This window comes from Bos grunniens, chromosome 28, assembly GCF_055505025.1.
Source record: "Bos grunniens cultivar Pamir isolate PY7600 chromosome 28, Bosgru_T2T1.0, whole genome shotgun sequence".
In the NCBI taxonomy this organism is placed as follows: Eukaryota; Metazoa; Chordata; class Mammalia; order Artiodactyla; family Bovidae; genus Bos; species Bos grunniens.
The window spans coordinates 33,042,979-33,067,779 of NC_141192.1; the positions used below are offsets into that span (position 1 = coordinate 33,042,979).

General features: G+C 39.1%; 1 protein-coding gene across 13 annotated transcripts in view; it reads right to left on the minus strand.

Annotated features, from left to right (window-relative positions):
* Window positions 1-8,691: 8,691 nt before the first annotated feature.
* The window catches only part of ZNF248 (zinc finger protein 248), a 37,091-nt gene continuing 20,981 nt past the window's right edge, over window positions 8,692-24,801 (minus strand). For 9 of the 13 annotated variants that reach the window (XM_086381488.1, XM_086381474.1, XM_086381482.1 and 6 more), the window contains 3 exons: window positions 21,750-21,876; window positions 21,375-21,470; window positions 8,692-16,094 (listed from right to left, as the gene is read on the minus strand). In XM_086381488.1, the coding sequence (XP_086237614.1) occupies window positions 14,596-16,094; window positions 21,375-21,470; window positions 21,750-21,876 (1,722 nt within the window). In that variant the 3' untranslated portion in view covers window positions 8,692-14,595. The remainder of the gene's footprint in view (window positions 16,095-21,374; window positions 21,471-21,749; window positions 21,877-24,801) is intronic. The other 4 variants (XM_086381478.1, XM_086381486.1, XM_086381479.1 and 1 more) reach the window with 1 other exon arrangement.

A 24,801-nucleotide genomic window follows, 5' to 3' on the forward strand; every position in this document is an offset into this window, starting at 1 on the left:
ATCCATTTTTGTCTTCAGATGAAAAGTGAATATGTTGTAGGACAGCATACCATTGGCTCATTATAAAAAATCCTTCTGCCAATCTTTGTCTTTTGACTTGAGAGTTTTATCCATTTACATTTAATCACTTATAAGAAAGGATTTATTTCTGTCATTTTGCTATTTATTCTCTATATGCCTAATAACTTTTTTCCCTTATTTTCTACATCAATGTCTTCCATTTAGTCTTTTTGTAGTGAAGTGTTCAGTTCAGTTCAGTCACTCAGTCATGTCCAACTCTTTGTGACCTCATGGACTGCAGCACACCAGTCCTCCTTATTCATCACCATCTCCCAGAGCTTACTCAAACTCATGCCCATCGAGTTGGTGATGCCATCCAACCATCTCATCCTCTGTTGTCCCCTTCTCCTCCTGCCTTCAATGTTTCCCAGCATCAGGGTCTTTTCTAATGAGTCAGTTCTTTGCATCAGGTGGCCAAAGTATTTGGTGTTTTTAATTTTCTCCTCATTTCCTTTTGTGTATTTTATATAGCTACTTTTATTTGCATTTATTATAGGGATTACATTTAACACTTTACAGTTAATAACATTTAATTTCAATTTATACCTGCTTAACTTTAATAAGATATGAAAAATCTGTTTCTTTACAGCTCTATCCCAACCCCTTTCAGTTACTGATGTCATAAAATTACATCTTTGTGCATTATGTATCCCAAAACATACACTAATAATTTTCAATGCATCTATATATTAACATAGAAAAAAATGGAGTTACAAAAAAGTTATAGTAACACTAGTTTTTATAATTATTTATGTATTTAACTTTACCATAGATATTTATTTAACAGTTTTGAGTTTCTGTCTAGTGTCTTTTCATTCCTATCTTAAGGACTCCTTTAAACATTTTATTAAGGATGGATCTAGTGGTAACAAACTTCCTCAGCCTTTGTTTATCTTCCGATGTCTTAGCTTCTCATTTTTTAAGGACAGTTTTGTAAGATATAGGATTGACTTGACAGATTGTTGTGTTTTTGTTTTTCCTTTAGAGCTTTGAATATACCACCCACTGCCTTTTGGCATCTAAGGTTTCTGGTGAAAAATCTAATGATAATCTTCTTGGTGATTCCTCATATGCGATAAGTTGGTTCTCTTGCTGCTTTCAAGGTTCTCTTTTTGTGACTGGCTTTGGACAGCCTTTCTGTGAAAAGTTTCTGAGGTCAATATTGGAGACGCATTTTGAGCTCAGGTAGACACTTATTTGTCTTTTCCTTGCTTCTTTCTAGTAAACTACATGTTCCATGATTTAGCCTAGATCTCTCATGATGCCTTCAGTCTCCTTGGAGAGAGCATAGGACCTCTTGATTCTATGATCTGCCTTTTCCCCTTTGCAGAAATCTCTGAGCCATGCCCCAGATGTAGGAGTGGAGACAGTGGCATTCTGTGACACCCATATTTTAGGATAATGCTGTGTGGACATAGTAGCCTCTGATCTTATTTTCCCTTTTGGCTTGGAACCTCTACCCAACATAGTCAAATTGGGGGTGACTGGGGCCTCAGTATTCTCAGTGTGCTGGGGAATAGAAGCTCTTGGCTTTTCTTCAGCTGCACTTGTCTACAATGCAGGCTGTAAAAGAGGCTGCAGGAGAAATGTAAGAAATGACTGGAAGCCTGCCTTTCCCAGGCAGAGGCCATAGCATGTGACTAGAGCTAGGGAGGCAGGGGTGGGAGTAGTTGAGGTTCAAATACCACAAACTCCTGCTGTTCTTAATGACCATGAGTAGATTTTCTTGAATGTTTCCTCTTTGCCATATGCCTTTAGGACAATTTCCAGAGACTTTGCTTTAAAAAAAAAACTTTCATTACACATCATGTGAAGCATCTGCTTGCTTCACATGGGAGTGGGTCTGTGGAGTCAAAAGTAACTGTTTTTACATTTGCTGCCATTCTGGGAGTAATAAGTAACCATTTTATGTTTGTTGTCCCTGTTAGAAGATAAGCTCTATAAGAAGACAGAGATTTTCCCCAGTTTTATTGAGATATAATTGACATATAATATTGTGTAAGATTAAAGTGTAAAATGTGATGATGTGATACACTTGTAGATGGCAAAATGGTTACCACCATAAGGTTAGTTAATTACTATTTTGTTGTTATGGTGAGAACAATGAAGCTGTGCTCTCATACCAACTTTCAATTATATAATACAATAGTATTGACTATACAGTCTCCAAGCTCTTCCTTAGATCCACGAATTTATTCATCTAATGAATGAGTTTGTATCCTTTGCCCCACATCTTCTCATTTCCCCCACCTTTCAGCCCGTCGGCATTCTACACTGTTTTTACGAGTTTTTAGATTCCACACATAGATGAGAACATACGGTGTTTGTCCTTCACTGTCTGACTTATTCCACTTAACCTAATGCCCTCAAGGTCTATCAGTGTTATCTCATATGGCAGGATTTTCTTCTTTTTTGATGGCTGGATAATCCTTCATTGTATATATGTAAAATATGTATATATTATTTCTATTTTTTCCCTTTGTCAGTGGACACCTAGGTTGTTTTTATATTTTGGCTATTGTGAATAATGCTGCAATGAACATGGGTGCAGGGATCTCTTTGAGACTGTGATTTCATTTCTTCTGGATATACACTGAGTGGGATTCCTGGATCATATGGTAGTGCTGTTTTTAACATTTTGAGGAATCTCTGTACTGTTTTCCTTGGTAGCCTTACCAATTTATATTCCTACCAGCAGTGCACCAGAGTACTCTTTTCCTCACCAGCACTTGTTAACTGTCTTTTGGAACCCATACCCCTTGCAGTGAAAGCATGGATTCTTAACCACTGGACTACCAGGGAGGGCCCTGAACTGTCTTTTTGATAAGAGTTATTAGTGTGAGGTGATATGCCATGGTCACTTTGACTTAATTTCCCCTGATGATTAGCGATGTTGTTTCAACATCAATTATGTCTTTTTTGAAGGTATGTCTATTCAGTTCCTCTGCCCATTTTAAAACAGAATTATTTCAGGTTTTTTTTTTTTTTTTTTTTTTGCCATTGTGTTGTGTGAATTCCTAATATATTTTGGATATTAACCCCTTACCACTTTTATTATTTGCAAATATTTTCCCCCACTACATAGTTTGGTTCTTTTGTTGTGCAGTTTTTTAGCTTGATGCAGTCCTACTTGTGATTTTTGCCTTTGTTGCTGGTGATTCAGGTGTCATCCAAAAAATAATTGCCAATGTCAAGGAGCTCTTTATGCATTCACCTGGGAATTTTATCATTTCAGATCTTATGTTTAAGACTTTAATCCATTTTAATTTTTGTGAGTGATGTAACATAGAGGTCTAGTTTCATTCTTTTGCATATAAACAGTCCAATTTCATTCTTTTGCATAAAGTATACTTTGATTCCCTTTTCTTGAGTGAATCTACTATAGGTTTTTGTTTTCTGGTTACCATGAGGCTTATTTGAAACATTTTACTGACAAAACAGTTTAAGCTCAAAACAGTTTCCATCATGTACAAAATCTGTGCTTTTTTAAATCCCATTTTATGCTGTTGATTTACATATTTTTGTATTGTATGTCCATTTACTATTACGGCTATAGTTATTTTAATGCTTTTGTCCTTTAAGGTTTATACTGATACGAGAATTAAATGGTTAACACACCACATATTACAGTATTAAGAGTATTCCAAATCTGACTTAGAATACCTATATTTACCAGTCTGTTGTATATTTTCATGTTATTAATTAGCATCTTTTTGTTTCTACTTGAGTAACTCCTTCCAGCATTTCTCATAAGCCCTGATCTGTGAGTGAGTGACAGTCACTTAGTCGTGTCCAACTCTTTGTGACCCCATGGACTAGAGCCTGCCTGGCTCCTCTGTCCATGGAATTCTTGAGGCAAGAATATTGGAGTGGGTTGCCATTTCCTTCTCCAGGGAATTTTCCCGACCCAGGGATCAAACCCTGGTCTCCTGCATTGCAGGCAGATTCCTTACCATCTGAGTCACCAGGGAAGCCTACTATTAAAGAGACTTTTCTAAGTATAAAGACAGGGCAACTCAAAAAGTATCAGCAGATATATACTTGACTTTATCTTATAATCTATAGACAATATATTAGAATATGTAATGAATCCATACATCTTTTCCAAAGGAATACCCAAGACAGAAGTAGCAATAAAGTTATAAGTGACAATCATCAATCAGATGAAATAATTTAGACAAAGGCCAATCTAGTGGTGATGAATTCCTTCAGCTTTTGTTTGGGAAAGGGGATGACTTTGCTGGGTAAAGTATTCTTGATTAGCAGTTCTTTTCTTTCAGTACTTCAAACGTAACCTGGCCTGCAAGATTTGTGTTGAAAGATCCACTGATAGCTTCATGAGGGTTTCCTTGTATGAGAGAAATTTTTTTTCTCTTGCTGCTTTTTATCTGTCTTTGATTTCAGGTAGTTTTATTAAAATGTGTCTTGGAAAAGATTATTTTGGATTGAAATGGTTGGGTGATTTATTGGTTTCATGTACCTGGCTGTCCAAATCTCTCTCTTGGTTTGGGAAGTTTCCAGCCATTATTTCTTTAAATAAATTTTCTGTCTTTCTCACTCTTATCCTGGGTCTACATGATACATATATTGCTTCACTTAATGGTGTCACATTAGTCCCATAGTCTTTCTTCATTTCTTTTTTCTCCTCCTGTCTGGATAAATTACAAGTGATCTTTTTGTGGGGTTCACTCATTCTTTCTTCTTTAAGGTATAGTCTGCTGGTGAAGTTATTCTTCATTGTGTTGTTCAGCTAAAATCTTGTTGTTTTTTTGTTTTTAATGCTTTCTCCTTATTAAACTTATTTTGTTTTTGTGTTTTCCTGATTTCATGAAATTCTTAATCTGTGTTCTCTTGTAGCTCTCTGAGCATATTTAGAACAAGCATTTTGAATTATCAAGCAATTCATGAATCTCTATTTCTTTGTGGTCAGTTAAGGGAAAGGCTACCCAATCCAGTATTTTGGCCTGGAGAATTCCATGGACTATACAGTCCATGGGATTGCAAAGAGTCAGACACGACTGAGTGACTTCCACTTTCACCGTAAGTTTACTGTTTCTTTGCTATTGTTGTATTTCCCTAATTTTTCATAATCCCTGTATTCTTGCATAGGTGTTCATACAGGGGTTGGTTGCAGACACACAGCGGTGAGGACCAGCGCCAGCAAAAAGGGCCTGCACCAGCTGTGGGCTCACTGGCTGCTGTGGGGGCCCTGGCTGTTGGTGTGTACCCCTATGGCTGCAGGGCTGTCTCCACAGGCACTTACTTGCACGACAGTGAAGCCAGTGAAGGGAGTCAGGTTAGGAACATGCAGGTGCACAGCTGCAAGGGTAGTTTCCAGTGAGTGCAGTGGTGCAGACCAGTGACAAGAGACAGGGCTGAATCTGGGTCCAGATGCAGTTAATGGGGCCCTATTGCCAAAAATGGTCCATCTAGTCAAAGCTATGGTTTTTCCAGTAGTCGTGTATGGATGTGAGAATTGGACTATAAAGAGAGCTGAGCACCAAAGAATTGATGCTTTTGAACTGTGGTGTTGGAGAAGACTCTTCAGAGTCCCTTGGACTGCAAGGAGATCCAACCAGTCAATCCTGAAGGAAATCAGTCCTGAATGTTCATTGGAAGTACTGATGCTGAAGTTGAAACTCCAATACTTTGGCCACCTGATGTGAAGAACCGACTTATTGGAAAAGACCCTGATGCTGGGAAAGATTGAAGGCGGGAGGAGAAGGGGAAAACAGAGGATGAGGTGGTTGGATGGTATCACTGACATGATGGTCATGAGTTTGAGTAGGTTCTGGGAGTTGGTGATGGACAGGGAAGCCCGGTGTGCTGCAGACCATAGGGTTGCAGAGTTGGATATGACTGAGCGACTGAACTGAACTGATTGCCTTGCACTCCTATGGCTATAAGGTATAGCCACAGGCACACAGCAGTAGATGTTAGTGACATAGTTCAGGCCAGAGGAATGCAGTGCAAAGCTGGCAGTGTGTTCAGTTCAGTTCAGTTGAGTCGCTCAGTCGTGTCCGACTCTTTGCGACCCCGTGAATCGAAGCACGCCAGGCCTCCCTCTCCATCACCAACTCCCAGAGTTCACTCAGACTCACGTCCGAGTCGGTGATGCCATCCAGCCATCTCATCCTCTGTCATTCCCTTCTCCTCCTGCCCTCAATCCCTCCCAGCATCAGGGTCTTTTCTGCCAGTGAATCGAGAGATACAGTCCAGTGACTTGAGATATGGCTGAATCCAGGCCCACAAGCATTTATGGGGAACATGGCTGACAGCATGCACTTCCATGGCCACAGGATAGCACAACAGGTGTGAACATGGCAAAAGAAATTGGTGACAAGAGTCAGGCTGGCAAGGACTTCCATGGCAGTTCAGTAGTTAAGACTTTGCCTTCCAGTGAAGGGAGTGTGGGTTTGATCCCTAGTTGGTGAACTAAGATCCCAGTGCTTTGTGGCTAAAAAACCAAAACATATCAAACAGAAACAATACTGTAACACATTCAATAAAGACCGGGAAAAAAAAAAAAAAAAAAGAGGCTGGCACTATGCAAATGCACAGCTAAAGGAGCTAACCTCAAGGGTGCCTATGGTGGTAGAGGTTAGTGTGGGGTCTAGGCTGGTGTCTTACACTCTCCCAGCTGCAGAGGTCTTGACTATGTGCTCTTGTGGATCCCAGGCTCTGGAGGAGGGGGTGGAGCTGAAGGGAGTAAAGAAGGACTCAGGCAGCTGGTGTCGGTAAATGGAAATATCTGTTGGGCAAAAACTGGTGAAATCTGAAGGGACTGTGTGGCTGTGCTGGCTGTTGGTTTCTTCAGTGGGAAAGCTGCTGGGATCCTCTGCACAACAGGTGACTCAGAACCGTGGTTATTCCTACTGTGTGACTGATACTGGTGGCCCCTGCTCTTCTTCCTTGTTCCTAGCTACCTCTGTTCACCTCAGCTGTGCCAGTTTCTGGGTGGAGTGAAACCTAAGTGAGTCCTTTGTGTGATGCCCTGAAAGGCTGGGGAGGCTGGCTGCTTGCCTGCTCCTCCTTTTCCAAGAAAACTTTCTAGCAGGGTTGTCCCGTCTGGCACCGAGCCTTGCTGGCCAGGGTGAGTGTGATGATACAGGCAAAATGAAGTGGTACTTCCTTTCCTTTTTGAGTTCTTCTCAGGTTTCTTGTTTTGCTCTGTATTCCAGGCTTAATTGGACTCCTGAGATCTCCCAGAGCTGTTTTTGTTCCTGGATAATTATTTTTTGATCTTTGTTGGGGGATGCTGGGGTCTCCTACTTCACCATCTTGGTGACGTAAGTCTCCAAAGACTTTTTTGTTTGATTTTCAAATAACTCTTAATCAACTGTAGAATTGTCTGACTCCTATTAATTGAATGAATAAATTTAAAATTTACTTGCTTATTTAAGTCCTATAACTCTACAAAGTAGGCACCGCTGTCATTCACATTTTAGAGAGGGATAAACTTAGGTTTTCAGTGGCTCGATGCAGAATGCCTATGTAGAATCACAGATGTATTATTAAGTAGTAGAATCTGGACATGTATGCAGACATAGCTCCAAAGTCCATGCTTCTGAACAGTGTGCTTTACTACACACCACTAACACCCCATAGCCTTAGCTTTTATCAGAGAGCCTTTAACAACTCTCCTCAATAACAGGGCATGAGGTCATGCCCTGGCATGTACAGCTCTAGAAAGATCTTCTGGAATTAAGATGTATACATTTTACTGCACACATCTGGCTGCTGACGTAAGGAGCTTTCCTCAAGGAAAGTAGCAAATGCAACCACAGCCCATCCCCTGCTTAATTCCAGTCTTCATCCTCTCTCTCTGCATTGTTCCCATTACGCTGAAACACAGACCCTGGAGCATAGCCTGTCTTCAGAGGCCTTTATCTGAAGGTAAGTCCAGGGCAAGCACAAAAATATTATGGGCATAAATTAAAATGTAAATGGACCCAACTGAGAAGTATCTGGAGAAATTTTGGAATCTATCCACTGTAAAATAATCTTCTTTTCTGACTGTCAAACTCCACAGAACCCCAAAGTGCACAAACTTCCTTTCCAGCTCTCTGCCCCAACTAGGTCTCTGAAGGTGAGACGCTGGAGCCTTAGGAGGCTGGAGGCAGTGAACTGCACACGTGCAGAGCAGAGGGCTGCACCTTGCCTTCCCAGAGTCAGAGGCCCAGTTCGTCACTTTTCTGGATTCAGTGGACATTAGCCTCTATGGTCCCTCCTTCAGTGCTTCCTAAATAAATAACCTCTTCTCTCTGGAGATGCTCCTCTTTTATAATCCCAAGAAGATGATTCAGAAATGGGCTATAATCACACTTTGACTCTATACTAACATAAAACTACCACAGATGTATGTCACCAATATATCCACTTCATTTATGAATACAGGTACAACATTTAAATAAAGCTGAAAACAGAGGCCAACAATTAAAAAGTGTCATATCCATGGTAATCAGGGTTTCTCCTGGGTTGCAAATTATGTTAAATGGGAAAAATTACACAATTATGAAACAAAAATGAAAACATACAAAAAAACAAATATTACCCAAAAGAAACCCCCTTCTCTCAAAGTTAACTTTAAGTACCAGCTCTTTTTTTTTAAACAAATACTTTGTGACTATCTTTTCATTGAGCATACAGTGAAAATCTTTATTGGTATATAAATTTTAATAATACAAAGTGTCCCTCTTATGTCCACAATAATACAGTCAAGAGGTTTACAAGTTCAAAGAAAAATATGTAGACATAAATAACAAATATGCAGAATCTATATGAAGGAAATGAACTTTATTAAACAACAGTTTAAAAGATTTGAGTAATTAGAGGTACATATCATTTTTCTGAATGAAAAATGAAGCATATTACGGCACAACATTCCCAACAAAATCTCAAGTTATTTATTTCTTTTGGTTTCATTGTTAGAACAAATGTAAATTTTATGTGTAATATTGGGAAGAGCCAAACATTTTGTGAAAATGGAGACTAATACTTATCTGAAAATGTATAATAATCTAAATATTTTAGCTTTGAGTGGGGAAATATACATGTTAAGTCCTAAGATTGTGATAAGAATTTAGTCTATGATAGTGTTTCAAAGAAGTGGAGAGAAATGGGCCTATTCAATAAGTGGTGTTGGGATGGCAGAGTAAGATAGTGTGAAAATAACAGGGATTCAACAGGATAAGCCTTCCCCAAAAAACACAGATAAAGGGGTAGGTTCAGGACAACCTATCAATTGGAAGCTGCAGTCTCCAATTGGAAGCAATAACAGGGGTAGTGGCTGAAGACATATAGTCTACTCATGAGTTGAACCCTCCCAGAGTCTATGGCTCTGCCAAATATACCTTCCCTGCCAAGTATAGACTGGATATGAAGTGATAGGTCGTATCAGGCAAGAGGAGGTCAAGTTCAAGATAGAAAATGGGCCCAATGCCAAAACAAAACAGGTTATACATACATATGCATCACACACACACATACACACAGCTTCCTCCAGATATTCAAATGGCTCCGTCCCTCCATGCTGGCCTCCCCATTGAGGTCTTTCCCTTTCCACACTACATAAAATCACTCTTTCTGACAACTTTTCCCATTGTATGTCTATAAGTGGGAAAATTTTATACTGATCATGTTCTCCCATGGAGATGTATTTTCTTGATATGGCTGCTGACAGCAAGGACACAAGCTATCTGGTCATGATGACTTTTTGATAAAAATATTCTAGAATGGGTTCTCATTGGCTTATTTTTAACAAAGGATTATTCCTGGATGAATACAGACATGGGGCCAGAAGAGATGGTATCATCTGAGGTAAATTCCAACTCCATGTACACAAAAATAGGTTATATTACTAGAAGAATGTATAAGAGTTGCAGTAGCCACTACATTATCTTTTTAAGTACATAATCTCAAATTCCTTCCTTTTGTCTGAGGAACTAAGTCTCCCCTTTCCCAGCCTGCCTCTCCTTTCACACTCAGGCTTGTCTTCCAGACAATGAGAAACTGGTGTCTACTCTTAGACACACACTGTTTAAGAGCAGGTTCCCCTCAGATACTTGGGGAGGTGGAGAAGTGAGGCTTAATATTTTTCATGCCACCCTGAACATGTTTGGAGTCTAGAGTATAGGATGGTTGATCCTTTCTGGGTTCAGATTCCTCATCCACAAAATAGGGGAGGTTGCTGCTAAGTTGCTAAGTCACTTCAGTCGTGTCCGACTCTCTGTGACCCCATAGACAGCAGCCCACCAGGCTTCCCCGTCCCTGGGATTCTCCAGGCAAGAACACTGGAGTGGGTTGCCATTTCCTTCTCCAATGCATGAAAGTGAAAAGTGAAAGTGAAGTCGCTCAGTAGTGTCTGACTCTGTGCGACCCCATGGACTGCCGCCTACCAGGCTCCTCCATCCATGGGATTTTCCAGGCAAGAGTACTGGAGTGGGGTGCTGTTATCCCTATGTAAAAGAGGTGATCGTATCCTGAACTTACTTCCAATAACACACAGGCCAAACGTTCTCAGTTGTCTAACCCCTCAAAAGAGGCTCAAGTCCTTAGAGAATAAAGAGGGTTTTCAGAATTCCTTGAAGCCCCTAGTGATGACAAGCTCTGCTCTTGTCACTCTTTAATTATATTTCTTAAAATGGAAGAACTTGGTGAAGTATGGCAGCGCTGATCTGTGCCCAGGGGGTAGTGGAATTTCCTAAGCTTTCCTAGGACTATGCTGATTATGCCAGGGCCCATACTGTGCGAAGAGGGCATACATACTCTTTGGAGTATAACAGAAGAGTGTTCTTCAATCTCTACATGCAATAGTTGCTGCTGCTAAGTCACTTTGGTCGTGTCTGACTCTGTGTGACCCCAGAGACGGCAGCCCACCAGGCTCCACCATCCCTGGGATTCTCCAGGCAAGAACACTGGAGCGGGTTGCCATTTCCTTCTCCAGTACATGCAAGTGAAAAGTGAAAGTGAAGTCACTCAGTCGTGCCCGACTCTTAGCGACCCCATGGACTGCAGCCTACCAGGCTCCTCCATCCATGGGATTTTCCAGGCAAGAGTACTGGAGTGGGGTGCCACTGCCTTCTCCCCACTCAATAGTTACCACCCTTAAAATAACAATTGGCTTTTAGATCAACATGTATCCTGGGCCTTTTGCCATGTAATTTAACACATGTATGGGCGCCCCTAGTGGCTCAGATAGTAAAGAATCTGCCTGCAATGCAGGAGACTCGGGTTCAGTCTCTGGGTTGGGAAGATTCCCTGGAGAAGGGAGTGGCTACCCAAGCTAGTATTCCTGCCTGGAGAATTCCACGGACAGAGGAGCCTGGTGGGGTACAGTCCATAGGGTCACAAAGAGTCAGACACACTGAGCAACTAACACTTTCACTTTCTTAACCTTATATATCTACCTATAGAGAATTTATAACATACCAGAGTCTTATTTTATGGGCATTTGAATTTTACCAACCAGAAATACCGTCAAAATATTATATTTGAATTAAAAATCCCATAAAATGTACTTATTATAATATGTGAGTTAAACATCTACTATTATGGTACCTAGAGAGGTACCCAGTTACCCCAGTGGTCATATCAAGCCAACAAGAAAAAGAACGAATTAATCAAACAGTGCAGAGAGGACTTGCTATTTATTTGGAAGAACACAGAGCTGCTAACCTCACACCACATATGACAAGAAATATCATGTGGGGTTATATGAATAATCAAGTTAACATGTCTGCTTCACATATATCAAAGGAGAGACATACCTGCCACAGTGCTCAGTTCCAAAAGGAATTTACTTATGACAGCATAAAAGCACAATGAAGCAGAAATACTTAACTTTCAACTAGAAGAATAATTTTATTTCTAATACTGAGCCATTATATAGGAGTTTACAGGAATAAAAAACACTGTGCTGCTTATTCTCCAGTAGCTCCACCCAGACCTTCCCCTCTACGTTCTCTGTGCCCACATGGGCTCACTTGCAGATGGCATCTGATTGGGTTCCAGAAATGTGGTCCATAATTTTGCAGATGACAATATCTCCCATGAGATGGCCCCTCCTCCACAAGAGCAGCGGCTCTTATTGGGCTCTGTTGAACACCTGCTTCCATCCTTTGGCCTCATGGACTTAGAAGGGTAATGGCCTCCTGGGGACACTAATCTCTAGGTGCTTCAATATCCCTTGTTTCTGGCAAACCACTGTAGTAAGTCTGCCATGAAAGTCTTCTTAGTTGGATCAGAATTGTTTTTCACTAGAACCACGGCTGATACCAACAGCCCTCCCTACATTAATCTGTCAAAGAAAATAATTCATCTCTAAAACTAGAACAGTAACACCAGAACATTAAATAGAACATTAACACTTCTATTAGAAAAGAATTCATTTGAATCAGGTGAATGCCTTCAGTGCTAAATAACAGACATCTCCAAGAATAAACAAGAAGCCTCTTTTGTCCCAGTATTTGAATTAAATACTGAGCAGAGAGCAGGTCCAGAAAGAGTTGTGCAGTTCAGTGACAGTACCTCTGAGTCAGGTTTTTCCCATCTTGTGTACTGTTCTCTTCAGGCTATTGCCCTACCAGGCCACAACTATAATCTAGGATAACATACAGCCATGAAAAAGTTCAGCAGATGAGAGACAATCTGTTCTCATGTCATGACAATATTTTATCACTGAGTTCTTTCCCCGAAGCACTGAGAATATTTTCCAAGTATCTCATTATTCACCTGTCCATCCCAACAAAATCACTAGAACAGAATATTCATGATTAACTTAGACTAATGTGGATTTACCCCTAAATCATCTGGGGAAAGGATGGACAAAAAGACAAAACATGGCCCAACAAGGAGGAAGCAGGGAATGGCTATTTGGGGGGCAGTGTTTCTTGGAACTGCTTATCAGTGTTTTCCAAAGAAGCAAAGAAAACAGTAGGACAAAGGAGAGAGAGATAGTATATTACATTCTATTAAATTAGATACAAGTACATAGTTCCTGAGTTACATACAACTTGGGTTACACACATCATGCCCAAATAGATACAGCAATAAAGCACCAAGAGTAGAACAGAAGCATTTCATTACACACGCTACTTTTATTTGCCGAATACCGTGAGCGTTACTGTTCATAACTGATGTTAACCTTTGCAAAATTTATGTAATTATCATTATTATTAACAGCATTCACATTATTGACTGACCCAAGGCAGCTGAATAACTTCAGGAAAATATTGTTTGGCCTTTTTATCGACGTGGAAGCTCAGTAATAATGGCCATACTCATTCACATATGCCAGCAAAATTAGAAGAAAGGTGAGCAACAGGTAGTAAAACAGCATATACTGGCCACATTACAGAGAGTCTCTGGTAGTACTGAAAATAGGATTGATGCATAGGTAGTTAAAAACCTCCCCAAAAACATATTTTGGCTTCTTTTTTGAAGAGGCCATTCAGCAGTAATGGACAGAGCCATTTATCTATGGAAATGGGAGAAGGGGTATGTGGCTAGTATTTTAAATTTGCCAAATGTATTTGCATATATACACAGTGATGTACCACTGTAAATACTGCCACTAATGCCACACTACCAACACAATGGCACTGAACGTAGGGCTGGTCACAGATGTATAGTACTACATCATTATATAATATTCATCATGCTGATTTAACAATACAGATAACCTAAAGAACAAAGATAATAGCAAAACACTGTGAAATAATTAGGAAATGATGAGTGTTGAGTATGTATTATCTTTGTTTTTTTAATATTTAACTGTAAATTAATACTTTAAAATAATGACTGTGTTTAACAACTGGCTCATAAACTTCCTGAAAATTTATCAGCAGTGCTTGCAAGTCAGTATAAACTTACTGCAGCACATCACTGTGTATTGGTAAGTGTATATAAATACATTTACATATACAAATATACATAATTATTACAACCTAAAAAGACATTGATGGTATCTAGTGTGGGAAATGTTAATATAGACTGTAACAGTTAATTAAGAGTTTAGATTTTCTCTTCATAAGCATGTTAGGCTCTAATACACCAATCAAGAATACCTCAAATTTCTATGATATTAGCATACCCACAAAAGGCCTGCAAACATCAAGGACTCTTCACATAAATGTTTAATGCTGTTGTCATTTAATGTCTTTAAACTTCAGATTCCACTGTGAATATGACTGCAAATGAGTATCACCTATTATATTAACAACAATAAAATTTTTGTATCACATCCAGAATATGGCACTACACAACATAAATTCTAGACAAAGGTGTTTTTTTTTTTCACCATATTATGTAACTGAATTTCCCTTCAATATAAATTTTCTGATGAAAAGTTTTACTTTTTTTGGAAAGCTTTTACATATTCAAAACATGAATAAGGTTTTATTCTAGTACTAATTATCTGAATTACAACAAAATCTCACTCTCTAAAGGAATTTGTGATATTCTTTGGGTTTCATTCATCTCATTTAAAAAACCTGTATAACATATTTGAAAGCGTGGATGAAGGCTTCTTAATGTTCAGGATGCTGAAAGAGCTTTCACCCTTGTGTGAATTCTCTGATGTTTAGTGAGTACTGACCTCTGACTAAAGGTTTTCCCACATCCATTACACTCATAGGGTTTCTCCCCTGTGTGAGTCCTCTGATGTTTAGTGAGAGCTGATTTCTCACAGAAGGTTTTCCCACACTCATTACATTTGTAGGGTTTCTCTCCTGTGTGAGTTCTTTGATGTACAATGAGGTTTGATTTCACACAGAAGGATTTACCACATTCATTACATATAAAGGGTTTCTCTCCTGTGTGTGTTCTCTGATGTACAGTTAGGGCTGACCTGTGGCAGAATGACTTTCCACATGCATTACATTCATAGGGTTTCTCCCCTGTGTGTGTTCTCTGATGTTCGGTGAGGTTTGACTTCACACAGAATGTTTTCCCACACTGCTTACATTCATAGGGTTTTTCTCCTGTATGTGTTCGCTGATGGTTGGTAAGATGTGGTTTCTGACAAAAGGATTTCCCACATTCAGTACATTCATAGGGTTTCTCTCCTGTGTGTGTTCTCTGATGCTGAGTGAGGTTTGACTTCTCCCAGAATGTTTTCCCACATTCACCACACACAAAGGTTTTTTCTCCTGAGTGAGCTCTTCGAAGTTGGGTGAGATGTGACTTCTTGTTCAAAGTATTTCCATTTTCATTGTGCTCATAAGGTTTTTCCCCCATGTGTACTATCTGATGTTTAAAGAGAGCTGACTTTTCCCATGTTTTGTGACTGACTTTATATTCATGGGGAATCTTTTCTGTGTAAGTTCCCTGATGGATAACAAAAGTTGAATTGCCGCAGAAAATTTGCCCATATTCATTATATTCATAAGGACTGTCCCCCATAAGAGCTCTCTGATGTCCGAATCTTAAATCCATATAGAAGGACTTACCACAAATGCTGCATTCACATGGCTCCATTTCAAAAAGAGTTCTCTGAGATAAACTGAGCTTCAAACTTTGGATGAAGTTTCTTCCACATTCATTATATTTACAGTGTGTCTCTCCTATCTGAACTTTCTTATTTGTGAAAAAGGCTGCCTCTCCATGGTTGCCTCTTCCATTTTCATTATACTCAAAAGGCTGGTCAAAAATTGACTGAGTGAGATCCTGTCCATGATTGAGGACATTCTTTTTTTGATTATATTTATAAGATTTCCCTCCAAGAGGAGCTTTGTCATGCCCAATATCAAGGAGCAATTTCTCATATACATTAAACTCATCAGGCTTCTTTCCAGAATAGTTCTTTCTGTTAATAATTAAGCCTGAAATATTTTTCAAACTCACTTCACATGAGTCACATATTTTATATAGAAAATTGCTTGAAGGAATGGAGTCTGTACCTAGATTTAAAGTTTTCCTTACTCTGTCACCACTATCTGTACTTAATGCTTTGTTGCTGGTGAAAGCAAGTTGCCAAAAATGTTCATCTTGATTTTCCTGGGTGCTGTCTATTAGGTCATCAACTTTCCAGTCTTCTAGAAATGAGAAAAATAACCACATCTTATGAATCCTAGTACATTTCTAATTGAATTCGACTTTTACACAAATGCCCTATTACACAGTCAGTTCTTTTGCTTTAGGCTCAGTTTTCTGGTGTGAACTAAAATCCAGCATACATTTTCTTTACTCTTCTGGTTTGAGTGGAAAATAAAAACATGCTTCAGTAAAAATAGGGGAAGGAAACTGGCAGTAACATTTAATACTTTATTAATACACACTTTAAAACTAGACAGAAAAAGGTGAAATATATTCAAAACACAGGGAACCAGAGAGTGGCTGATTCAGAAATCAGGAAACTCAAGAGAATGGAGTGAGCCCAACAGAGACATTGAACACTGAATATCATTACACTGAAGATTAGTAGACAAGGGCTTTCAGAAAATGAACTATGTTTTGTGGAAACAAAACAGTCGAGTCCTAACCCCCTCAGACACTGATTACCTGGTGTGATTCCTACTAGAGTACTCACTTCTACTCTTCACATCAACACCAGACTAAAGTTCTGAAAACACCAACTGCCTCAGGTTCAGAAGAATAGTCTGAGAGTTCAGGATTCCTTTAATTCACATGGAATAATTATAATAAGACATGGTAAGCAAGGGATGGAGATTTTGTAAGAATTATTCATTTAGGGAACAGGAAACTCCAAGAACTGGATGAGTTTAACAAGAGAGGTTTTTTGTTTTGTTTTGTTCATTTGTTTCTCAAGAAAAATAGACTGTTTAAGAAACATATTAGAGGATGAACTCAGTTTGACAGAGGTAGATCATGCTTTCTTGTCCTTACCTTCCCACAGCTTGATTACTGTGGTAGGAGCCTCACTAATGTGCATGTTACTATTCTTTTTTCCCATTTGATATATGAACATCAAAACAAATTTCTGAAAGTACCTACTTCCTCATGCTCTAAAGGACAATGCTTTAATCCAGACTCTAACTCTCTATCAAGCTGTGATTCGCAACAACACAAATGCCCAACAGGAAATACAAAACAGATGATGGACAGACCATCTCTGCAAAAGGACCAGGCTCATTCTGTGGACTCACAGCTGTTAATGAAGTTGTCCCAACCATCAAGGCATACGTTTCTTTATTTCAATCTGCTGCCTTATTTTCCCCCAAAACAATTTTGTTCCTGAACCAATACTGATCTTTAAGTCTGCTTTCATATCTAAGTTTATAATTTACATCAAGGTTTTCTGCTTTCATATCTAGACTATCTGTGGCTTTTGCTTACAGATGAGACCTATAACGATCATATTTTTCTGTTAATATATGGTTCTGAGGCCTTCAACAAACTTTATTGTAAAAATTCTTGGCTATTCTTTACTGTCACTACTCAATGAAACTGGCTTCCCAGGTGGCTCAGATGGTAAAGAATCTGCCTGAAAAGGAGGAGACCCAGGTTTGACTGTTTGAGTCAGGAAGATCCCCTGGAGAAGGGAATGGCTACCCACTCCAGTATTCTTGCCTGGAGAATTCCATGGACAGAGGCCTGGTGGGCTACAGTCCATGGGGTCACAAAGAGTTGGACATGACTGAGTGACTAACTAGGTGAAACAATATTAATATATGTTAAAAAAAAAATCTAAAACAGTCCTGAGTCCATGGCTCCAAAGACTAACTGATAATAGTTACTACCTTGACAAACACAAATTAAAACAAAAACTGAATTCATATTATGAGTTCAAGTCATAATTCTGTAAGTCCATTAAAAAATATGTGCAGTTCTAGCTGGATATTTAACAAATTGCTCATTCTCAAAAACACACCTTTTATATAATTAGTTACACTCCAGCCTTGGCTCTTCTTGGGACCTGAACATCCTCCAGGAAATGCTACTTTAATTTAAAACAACAAACCACAAAACTAATAATAAAATAACAAAGCCAACAAACTCTACAACATCCCTATCATTTTCAGTCTCCACCTGCTGCCTTTAGAAGTTACTACCTGTTTAATTCACTGTAAGATGAAACAAGTCCATTGCTCAACGATACACCCTGTGTCATGATCACAGTCTAGGCAGGTGTTAGCAAAATTCTATTTCCTCTGACTTCACTGAGGAGACAGGACATTTATGATTCTTAAAAACTGATGTGCGTATGAATTATTTTCAACCTGTACTTCAGGATAAAATAAGAGAATGTGCATTTAGTAAAAATACTATAGAATGCTTTCTGAATGGATGAAAAAGAGTGATCTCTTCTAAACTTGGTTCAACAAAGTAATTATTAAAATATCAGAATCAGGAAAAGTATGAAAGGAAAGTATGGATACTTCTAGTTCTGGCCTCAACTATGTACTTTATACCATATATGGTGTGTATGTATATATATGTATGTGTGTGTGTATATATAGATATATACGTACACATATATATGTAATATATGTACATATATATCTATATATACTGAAAGTGAAAGTCGCTCAGTTGTGTCCAACTGTTTGTGACCCCATGGGCGATACAGTCCATGGAATTCTCCAGACCAGAATACTGGAGTGGGTAGCTGTTCCCTTCTCCAAGGGATCTTCCCAACCCAGGGATCGAACCCAGGTCTCCCACACTGCAGGCAGATAGATTCTTTACTAGCTGAGCCATGAGGGAAGCCCAAGAATCCTGGAGTAATATATATATATGAAACTTATTCCATCTCAGATTCAAATAATTATCTCAAGCTTCTCTTTGGGAAAACAACATCTCAGCAATGATAGAAACCCTAAGCAACAATCATATCATCAGGTATGAGTTTTGGGGCTACAGATGCTAGTGGATTAGGGTTATAAAATACAGACTATTTAAGTTACAGCAAAAAATTGATCACTAACTTAAAGTAAGTGAAATAATAATAACGCTTTACCCTCTGAGCCACTAGGGAAGCCCAAAATAATAACAACAAGCCATTATTATAGACCATGCAATGTTTAAACACTTTGCATGCCCAATTTTAATTAAGTTACTTAAAAGGCAAAATAAACCAAAGTGAAAATTATAGAAAAATGAGAAAATATTTAAAAGTGAAATTTAAGACATAAGATAGCATGAAGTTTAAAATGAACTCTGAAGAGCAGTAAAAAAGATACAGATATGTAAAACAGTGCTAGACTGTGACAGTCACTGAAAGGAGATTTTGATTTCATTTATTAATAAGGATCAACTTTGTTAGGCTAGTGAAAGATAAATTGGATGCTTTAGGCAGGAAAAAACAACTAGGAAGATCAAGTCAGGTATCAGTGACAAGTGAGAAAATGAATAGATGAATATGAAGAAGATGGAAAAGAAAATAACATTAGGAATTTGAAAAAACTAGTAACAGGGGATAACAGGTTTAGGACACTGAACCCATGGTTGCCATTTAAGGTAGTAATGGATGGCTGAATGTTCCTTATTTGACCCCTGGGAAACCAGGCTCTCTAATTTTCAAGTGACTCAGACTGTTCCCCTCAATCTCCTCTAATGACAAGATTTAGTGGATTCACACACCTTGTAAAAGCAGTACTGCACCACAACTACCTCTCTCATTTACAAACAACCACTCTCTAGAAAAGGGGTCAGCAAACTCTTGACTGTAAGGTTGTGGGCCTAGAACTAAGGATGTTTTTAAAGGGAAATATAAGAGTGAGGAGGAAGAGAAAGAAGAGAAAGATGTAAGAGGAGGAAGAGCAGCAGCAGCAATTGAGACCATGTGTGGCCCACAAAGCCTAAAATATTTACTGTATGGTCTTTTACAAAGAAGTTCTATGTATGTCTCTCCCAGAGTCTAGCAGTTATCCCAAGCTTCTTGTGACCAACTGTACTAACTCTCCTCTAATCACTCCTCCAAATTTTTTCTCTCAGTAAATAGTACTCTAAGTTATCAGGTACTGGAAACAAATCATTGAATTCATGCTCAACTCCTCCTCCTTTCGCACTCTACATCCAACCCAGTAACAAATCCTCTTGGCCTCATGTTCAAGATATATGTACAAATCCACCATTTTTCAGCATTTCCAACACAGCCTAAGCAACTAGCTTCTCTTCTCTGGGTATACAATAGTATCCTAACTGGTATTCTTTCCTTGCTTGTGCCTAAGCACCATCCACCCATCTCATGGTCACAACAGAGAAGTCAGAGAGAGTCTTTTAAACTGTAAATCCAATCTGCTAGCTTAATTTGATTTATATATACTGAAAAAAGCCTGAGGATTTCCCACATCACTCAAAATAAAATTAATATATCTGCCACAGTCCATGCTACTTATGACATCATCTCCTACCAATCTCCCCCATGCCCACTCACCTCCAGCTACCATGACATCGTTATACTTCCTTAGATACTCTAACAGCACACTAATCTGACAAGTTTAACACCAGCACCTGATGTTCCCTCTGCCGGGAGTATTCAGAATCCACAGAGCTCACACTTTAATTTATTAGAGACTCATATCTATTGTGTACCTCATAAAATATATTTTCTCTTGAAGTGAAGTGAAAGTCGCTCAGTCGTGTCCAACTCTTTGTAACCCCATGGACTATACAGTGCATGGGATTCTCCAGGCTAGAATACTGGCATGGGTAGCTGTTCCCTTCTGCAGGGGATCATCCCAACCCAGGGATTGAACTCAGGTCTCCTGCTTTGTAGGCGGATTCTTTACCAGCTGAGCCACAAGTGAAGCCCATTTTCTCTTGAATTCTGTATATTTGATTACAAATAGGATGTTATCATTCTCTAACCCCCTTTTCACTGCTTCAGCTCTTCACAGTACTTACCACCACCCAACACCATGTGTGTGTGTATACATGCACATACATCTTCATACACACACACGAATGCTTTTTGTCTCTCACTGTATTACACACTCTGATAATAGGGACATTCTTTTAATTATGTATAAACATAATTGGGTCATACTGAATGCTCACCATATATTTATTAAATGAATATATTAAAGTATTACATGAATCATACCATCTAACAAAAGATGTCCAAAGACAATAGATGGAAGGTGGACAGTTTTAAAATAATCAAGAAAAATTATCTCAGATGGAGCCAAATGAGTTTGGATTATGGATATAGGTAGATGACTCTAAAATGTCAAAGAAGAAAGGGAAAGATTTATGAGTGAAAGTGACATACAGAAGAATGTGATTAAGGTAACATAAGTATGTGGGCCAACTGTCAATCACTTTCAAAGGTCAGGGGTTGGAATCATATACCAATGGCCTAAGATCTCATTTCCTCTGGCTTCCATCTGCCTGTGAACTCACTAACTCACCTGAGTGCCACTGTTTTGGGAATCTTTCCTCTAGTATCCACGGTTCTTCTCCTTGCTCGATCTTGAAGATCACTTCTGGCTTAGTAATGCAATTCCCTGTAAAGAGAGTAACACAGGACTATGGCTGAACAGTCTGGCTTCAAGAACTCTAAAAAAATGATGGGGAAGAAAGGTACAGCTTTGGGAACTATCTAAAAGAGGTGCCTAAATAAACCAATTCCCAAGGAGGTAAGACTACAGCATACTTTATAGTGGGCAAAAGGGACCAGTCATTTAGGGCCTTGAATCTCCATCAGAAAATTTCACAGGGAGTTTTTACATTTCATCAGCTAAGAAATGCATGCTACTGGTAATCATGTGGAAAAGAATTCTTACCTACTGAGACAAGGTGGCTATAATTTTCAAGGATCACGTCTCTGTATAATATCTTCTGAGCAGGATCCAGCAGGTACCACTCTTCCTGGGTGAAGTCCACACATACATCTTTGAATGACACTTGCTCCTGTAACAGTACATTCCTTTTCTATAAGAAATTGTCAGAGCTATACGAGTGGAAAATATTTAAAAGAATGACTTTGCCAACAAAGGTCCGTCTAGTCAAAGCTATGGTTTTTCTAGTAGTCAGGTATTGATGAGAGAGTTGGACTATAAAGAAAGCTGAGTGCTGAAGAATTGATGCTTTTGAATTGTGGTGTTGGAGAAGACTCTTGAGTCCCTTGGACTGCAAGGAGATAAAATCAGATAAAGTCTGAAAGGAAATTAATCCTGAATACTCATTGCAAGGATTGATGCTGAGGTTGAAGCTCCAATAAGTTGGCCACCAGATGTGAAGTACTGATGTTAAAAAAGACCCTGATGCTGGGAAAGACTGAACGCGGGAAGAGAAGGGGATGACAGAGGATGAGATGGTTGGATGGCATCATGGATGCAATGGATATAAGTCTGAGCAAGGTCCGGAAGTTGGAGATGGACAGGGAAGCCTGGCATGCTGCAGTCCGTAGGGTCACAGAGTCGGACATGACTGAGCAACTGAACTGAAATGAATCTCTTTAGTTTACTAAAAATTTAGGACTGCTTTCTTCAATGCTGGGCTTCCCTGGTGGCTCAGCTGGTAAAGAAACTGTCTGAAATGTGGGAGACCTGGGTTCGATCCCTGGGTTGGGAAGATCCCCTGGAAAAGGGAACGGCTATCAACTCCAACATTCTGGCCTGGAGAATTCCATGGACTGTATAGTCCATAGGCTTGCAAAGAGTCGGACACGACTGAGCAACTTTTGCTTTTCTTTAATGCTATACTATGTAGGATAAAAGTAGTATCTTGTATAAATTGAGTTTCCATGAGAGGGTGGAATGGTCCTAGTTGCTACAAATATTATTCTTAATGAGAAGACATACACATTAACATGTATTAAACTGGAAACTGTAGGAGCTAGCACTATACAAAACGTAGAATGGGATGACCAAGAAAAAGTTATTTCATATTATCTTTTGTATTATAAAGTTAACTTTTACTAAGGAAGTAAAAATTTCAGTTGTTAAAATGAAAAGAAGGATTAAAACTAATATGTTATGGGCCCTAACCAAGCTCACTCATGTCTGATTAAAGTGACCAGTTCTGTATTCCACCTGCCCAGCAGAGAAAAGGATGAATCCTCTCTACTTCAGATAATTTTTGGAGCCTCTCCTAATATCTGTGTTGTTAGAGATAATGCTCACCATCCAACAGAAAACGTCATGTTATACGAAGAGACAAGGCCAAAGGAAAAGGACAATGATAGCATAACCACAATGTTTGTTTGAGGAGGCCTTACAAAAAGCTGAGAAAAGAATAGAAGCAAAAGGCAAAGGAAAAAAGGAGAGATATACCCACTGAATGCAGAGTTCCAAAGAAAAGCAAGGAGAGATAAGAAAGCCTCCCTAAGTGAACAATGCAAAGAAATAAGAGGAAAACAACAGAATGGGAAAGACTAGAGATCTCTTCAAAAAAATTAAGAGAAACCAAGGGAACATTTCATGCAAAGATGGGCACAATAAAGGACAGAAATGGTATGGATCTAACAGAAACAGAAGATATGAAGAAGAGGTGGCAACAATATACAGAAGAACTATACAAAAATATCTAAATGACCCAGATAACCACAGTGGTGTGATCACTCACCGAGAGCCAGTCAAGTGAGCCTTAGGAAGCATCACTATGAACAAAGCTAGTGGAGGTGATGGAATTCCAGCTGAGCTATTTCAAATCCTGAAAGATGATGCTGTGAAAGTGCTGCACTCAATATGCCAGCAAATTTGGAAAACTCAGCAGTGGCCACAGGACTGGAAAAGGTCAGTTTTCATTCCAATCCCAAAGAAAGGCAATGCCAAAGAATGCTCAAACTACCGCACAACTGCACTCACCTCACATGCTAGTAAAGTAATGCTACAAATTCTCCAAGCAAGGCTTCAACAGTACGTGAACCATGAACTTCCAGAATTAAAGCTGGTTTTAGAAAAGGCAGAGGAACCAGAGATCAAATTACCAACATCTGTTGGATCATAGAAAAATCAAAGGAATTCCAGAAAAACATCTACTTCTGCTTCACTACACTAAAGCCTTTGACTGTGTGGATCACAATAAACTGTGAAAAATTCTGAAAGAGATGGGAATACCAGACCACCTTATCTACCTCCTGAGGAACCTGTATGCAGGTCGATAAGCAACAATTAGAACTGGACATGGAATGGACTGGTTCAAAACTGGGAAAGGAGTATGTCAAGGCTGTATATTGTCACCCTGCTTATTTAATTTATATGCAAAATACGTCATGAGAAATGCCGGGCTGGATGAAGCACAAGCTGGAATCAAGATTGCCAGGAGAAATATCAATAACCTCAGATATGCAGATGACACCACCCTTATGGCAGAAAACAAACAGGAACTAAAGAGCCTCTTGATGAAAGTGAAAGACGAGAGTGAAAAAGCTGGATTAAAACTCAACATTCAAAAAACGAAGATCATGGCATTTGGTCCCATCACTTTATGACAAATAGATGGGGAAACAATGGAAACAGTGACAGTCTTTATTTTCTTGAGCTTCAAAATCACTGAAGATGGTGACTGCAGCCATGAAATTAAAAGATGCTTGCTCCTTGGAAGAAAAGCTATGACAAACCTAAACAGCATATTAAAAAGCAGACATATTACTTAGCCTACAAAAGGTCTGTATAGTTAAAGCTATGGTTTTTTCCAGTAGTCCTGTATGGATGTGAGGGTTGGACCATGAAGAAGGATAAGTATTGAAAAACTGATGCTTTCAAATTATGGTTTTGGAGAAGACTCTTTAGAGTCCCTTGGACTGCAAGGAGATCAAACCAGTCAATCCTAAAGGAAATCAACCCTGAATATTCACTGGAAAGATGCTGAAGCTGAAACTGCAATACTTTG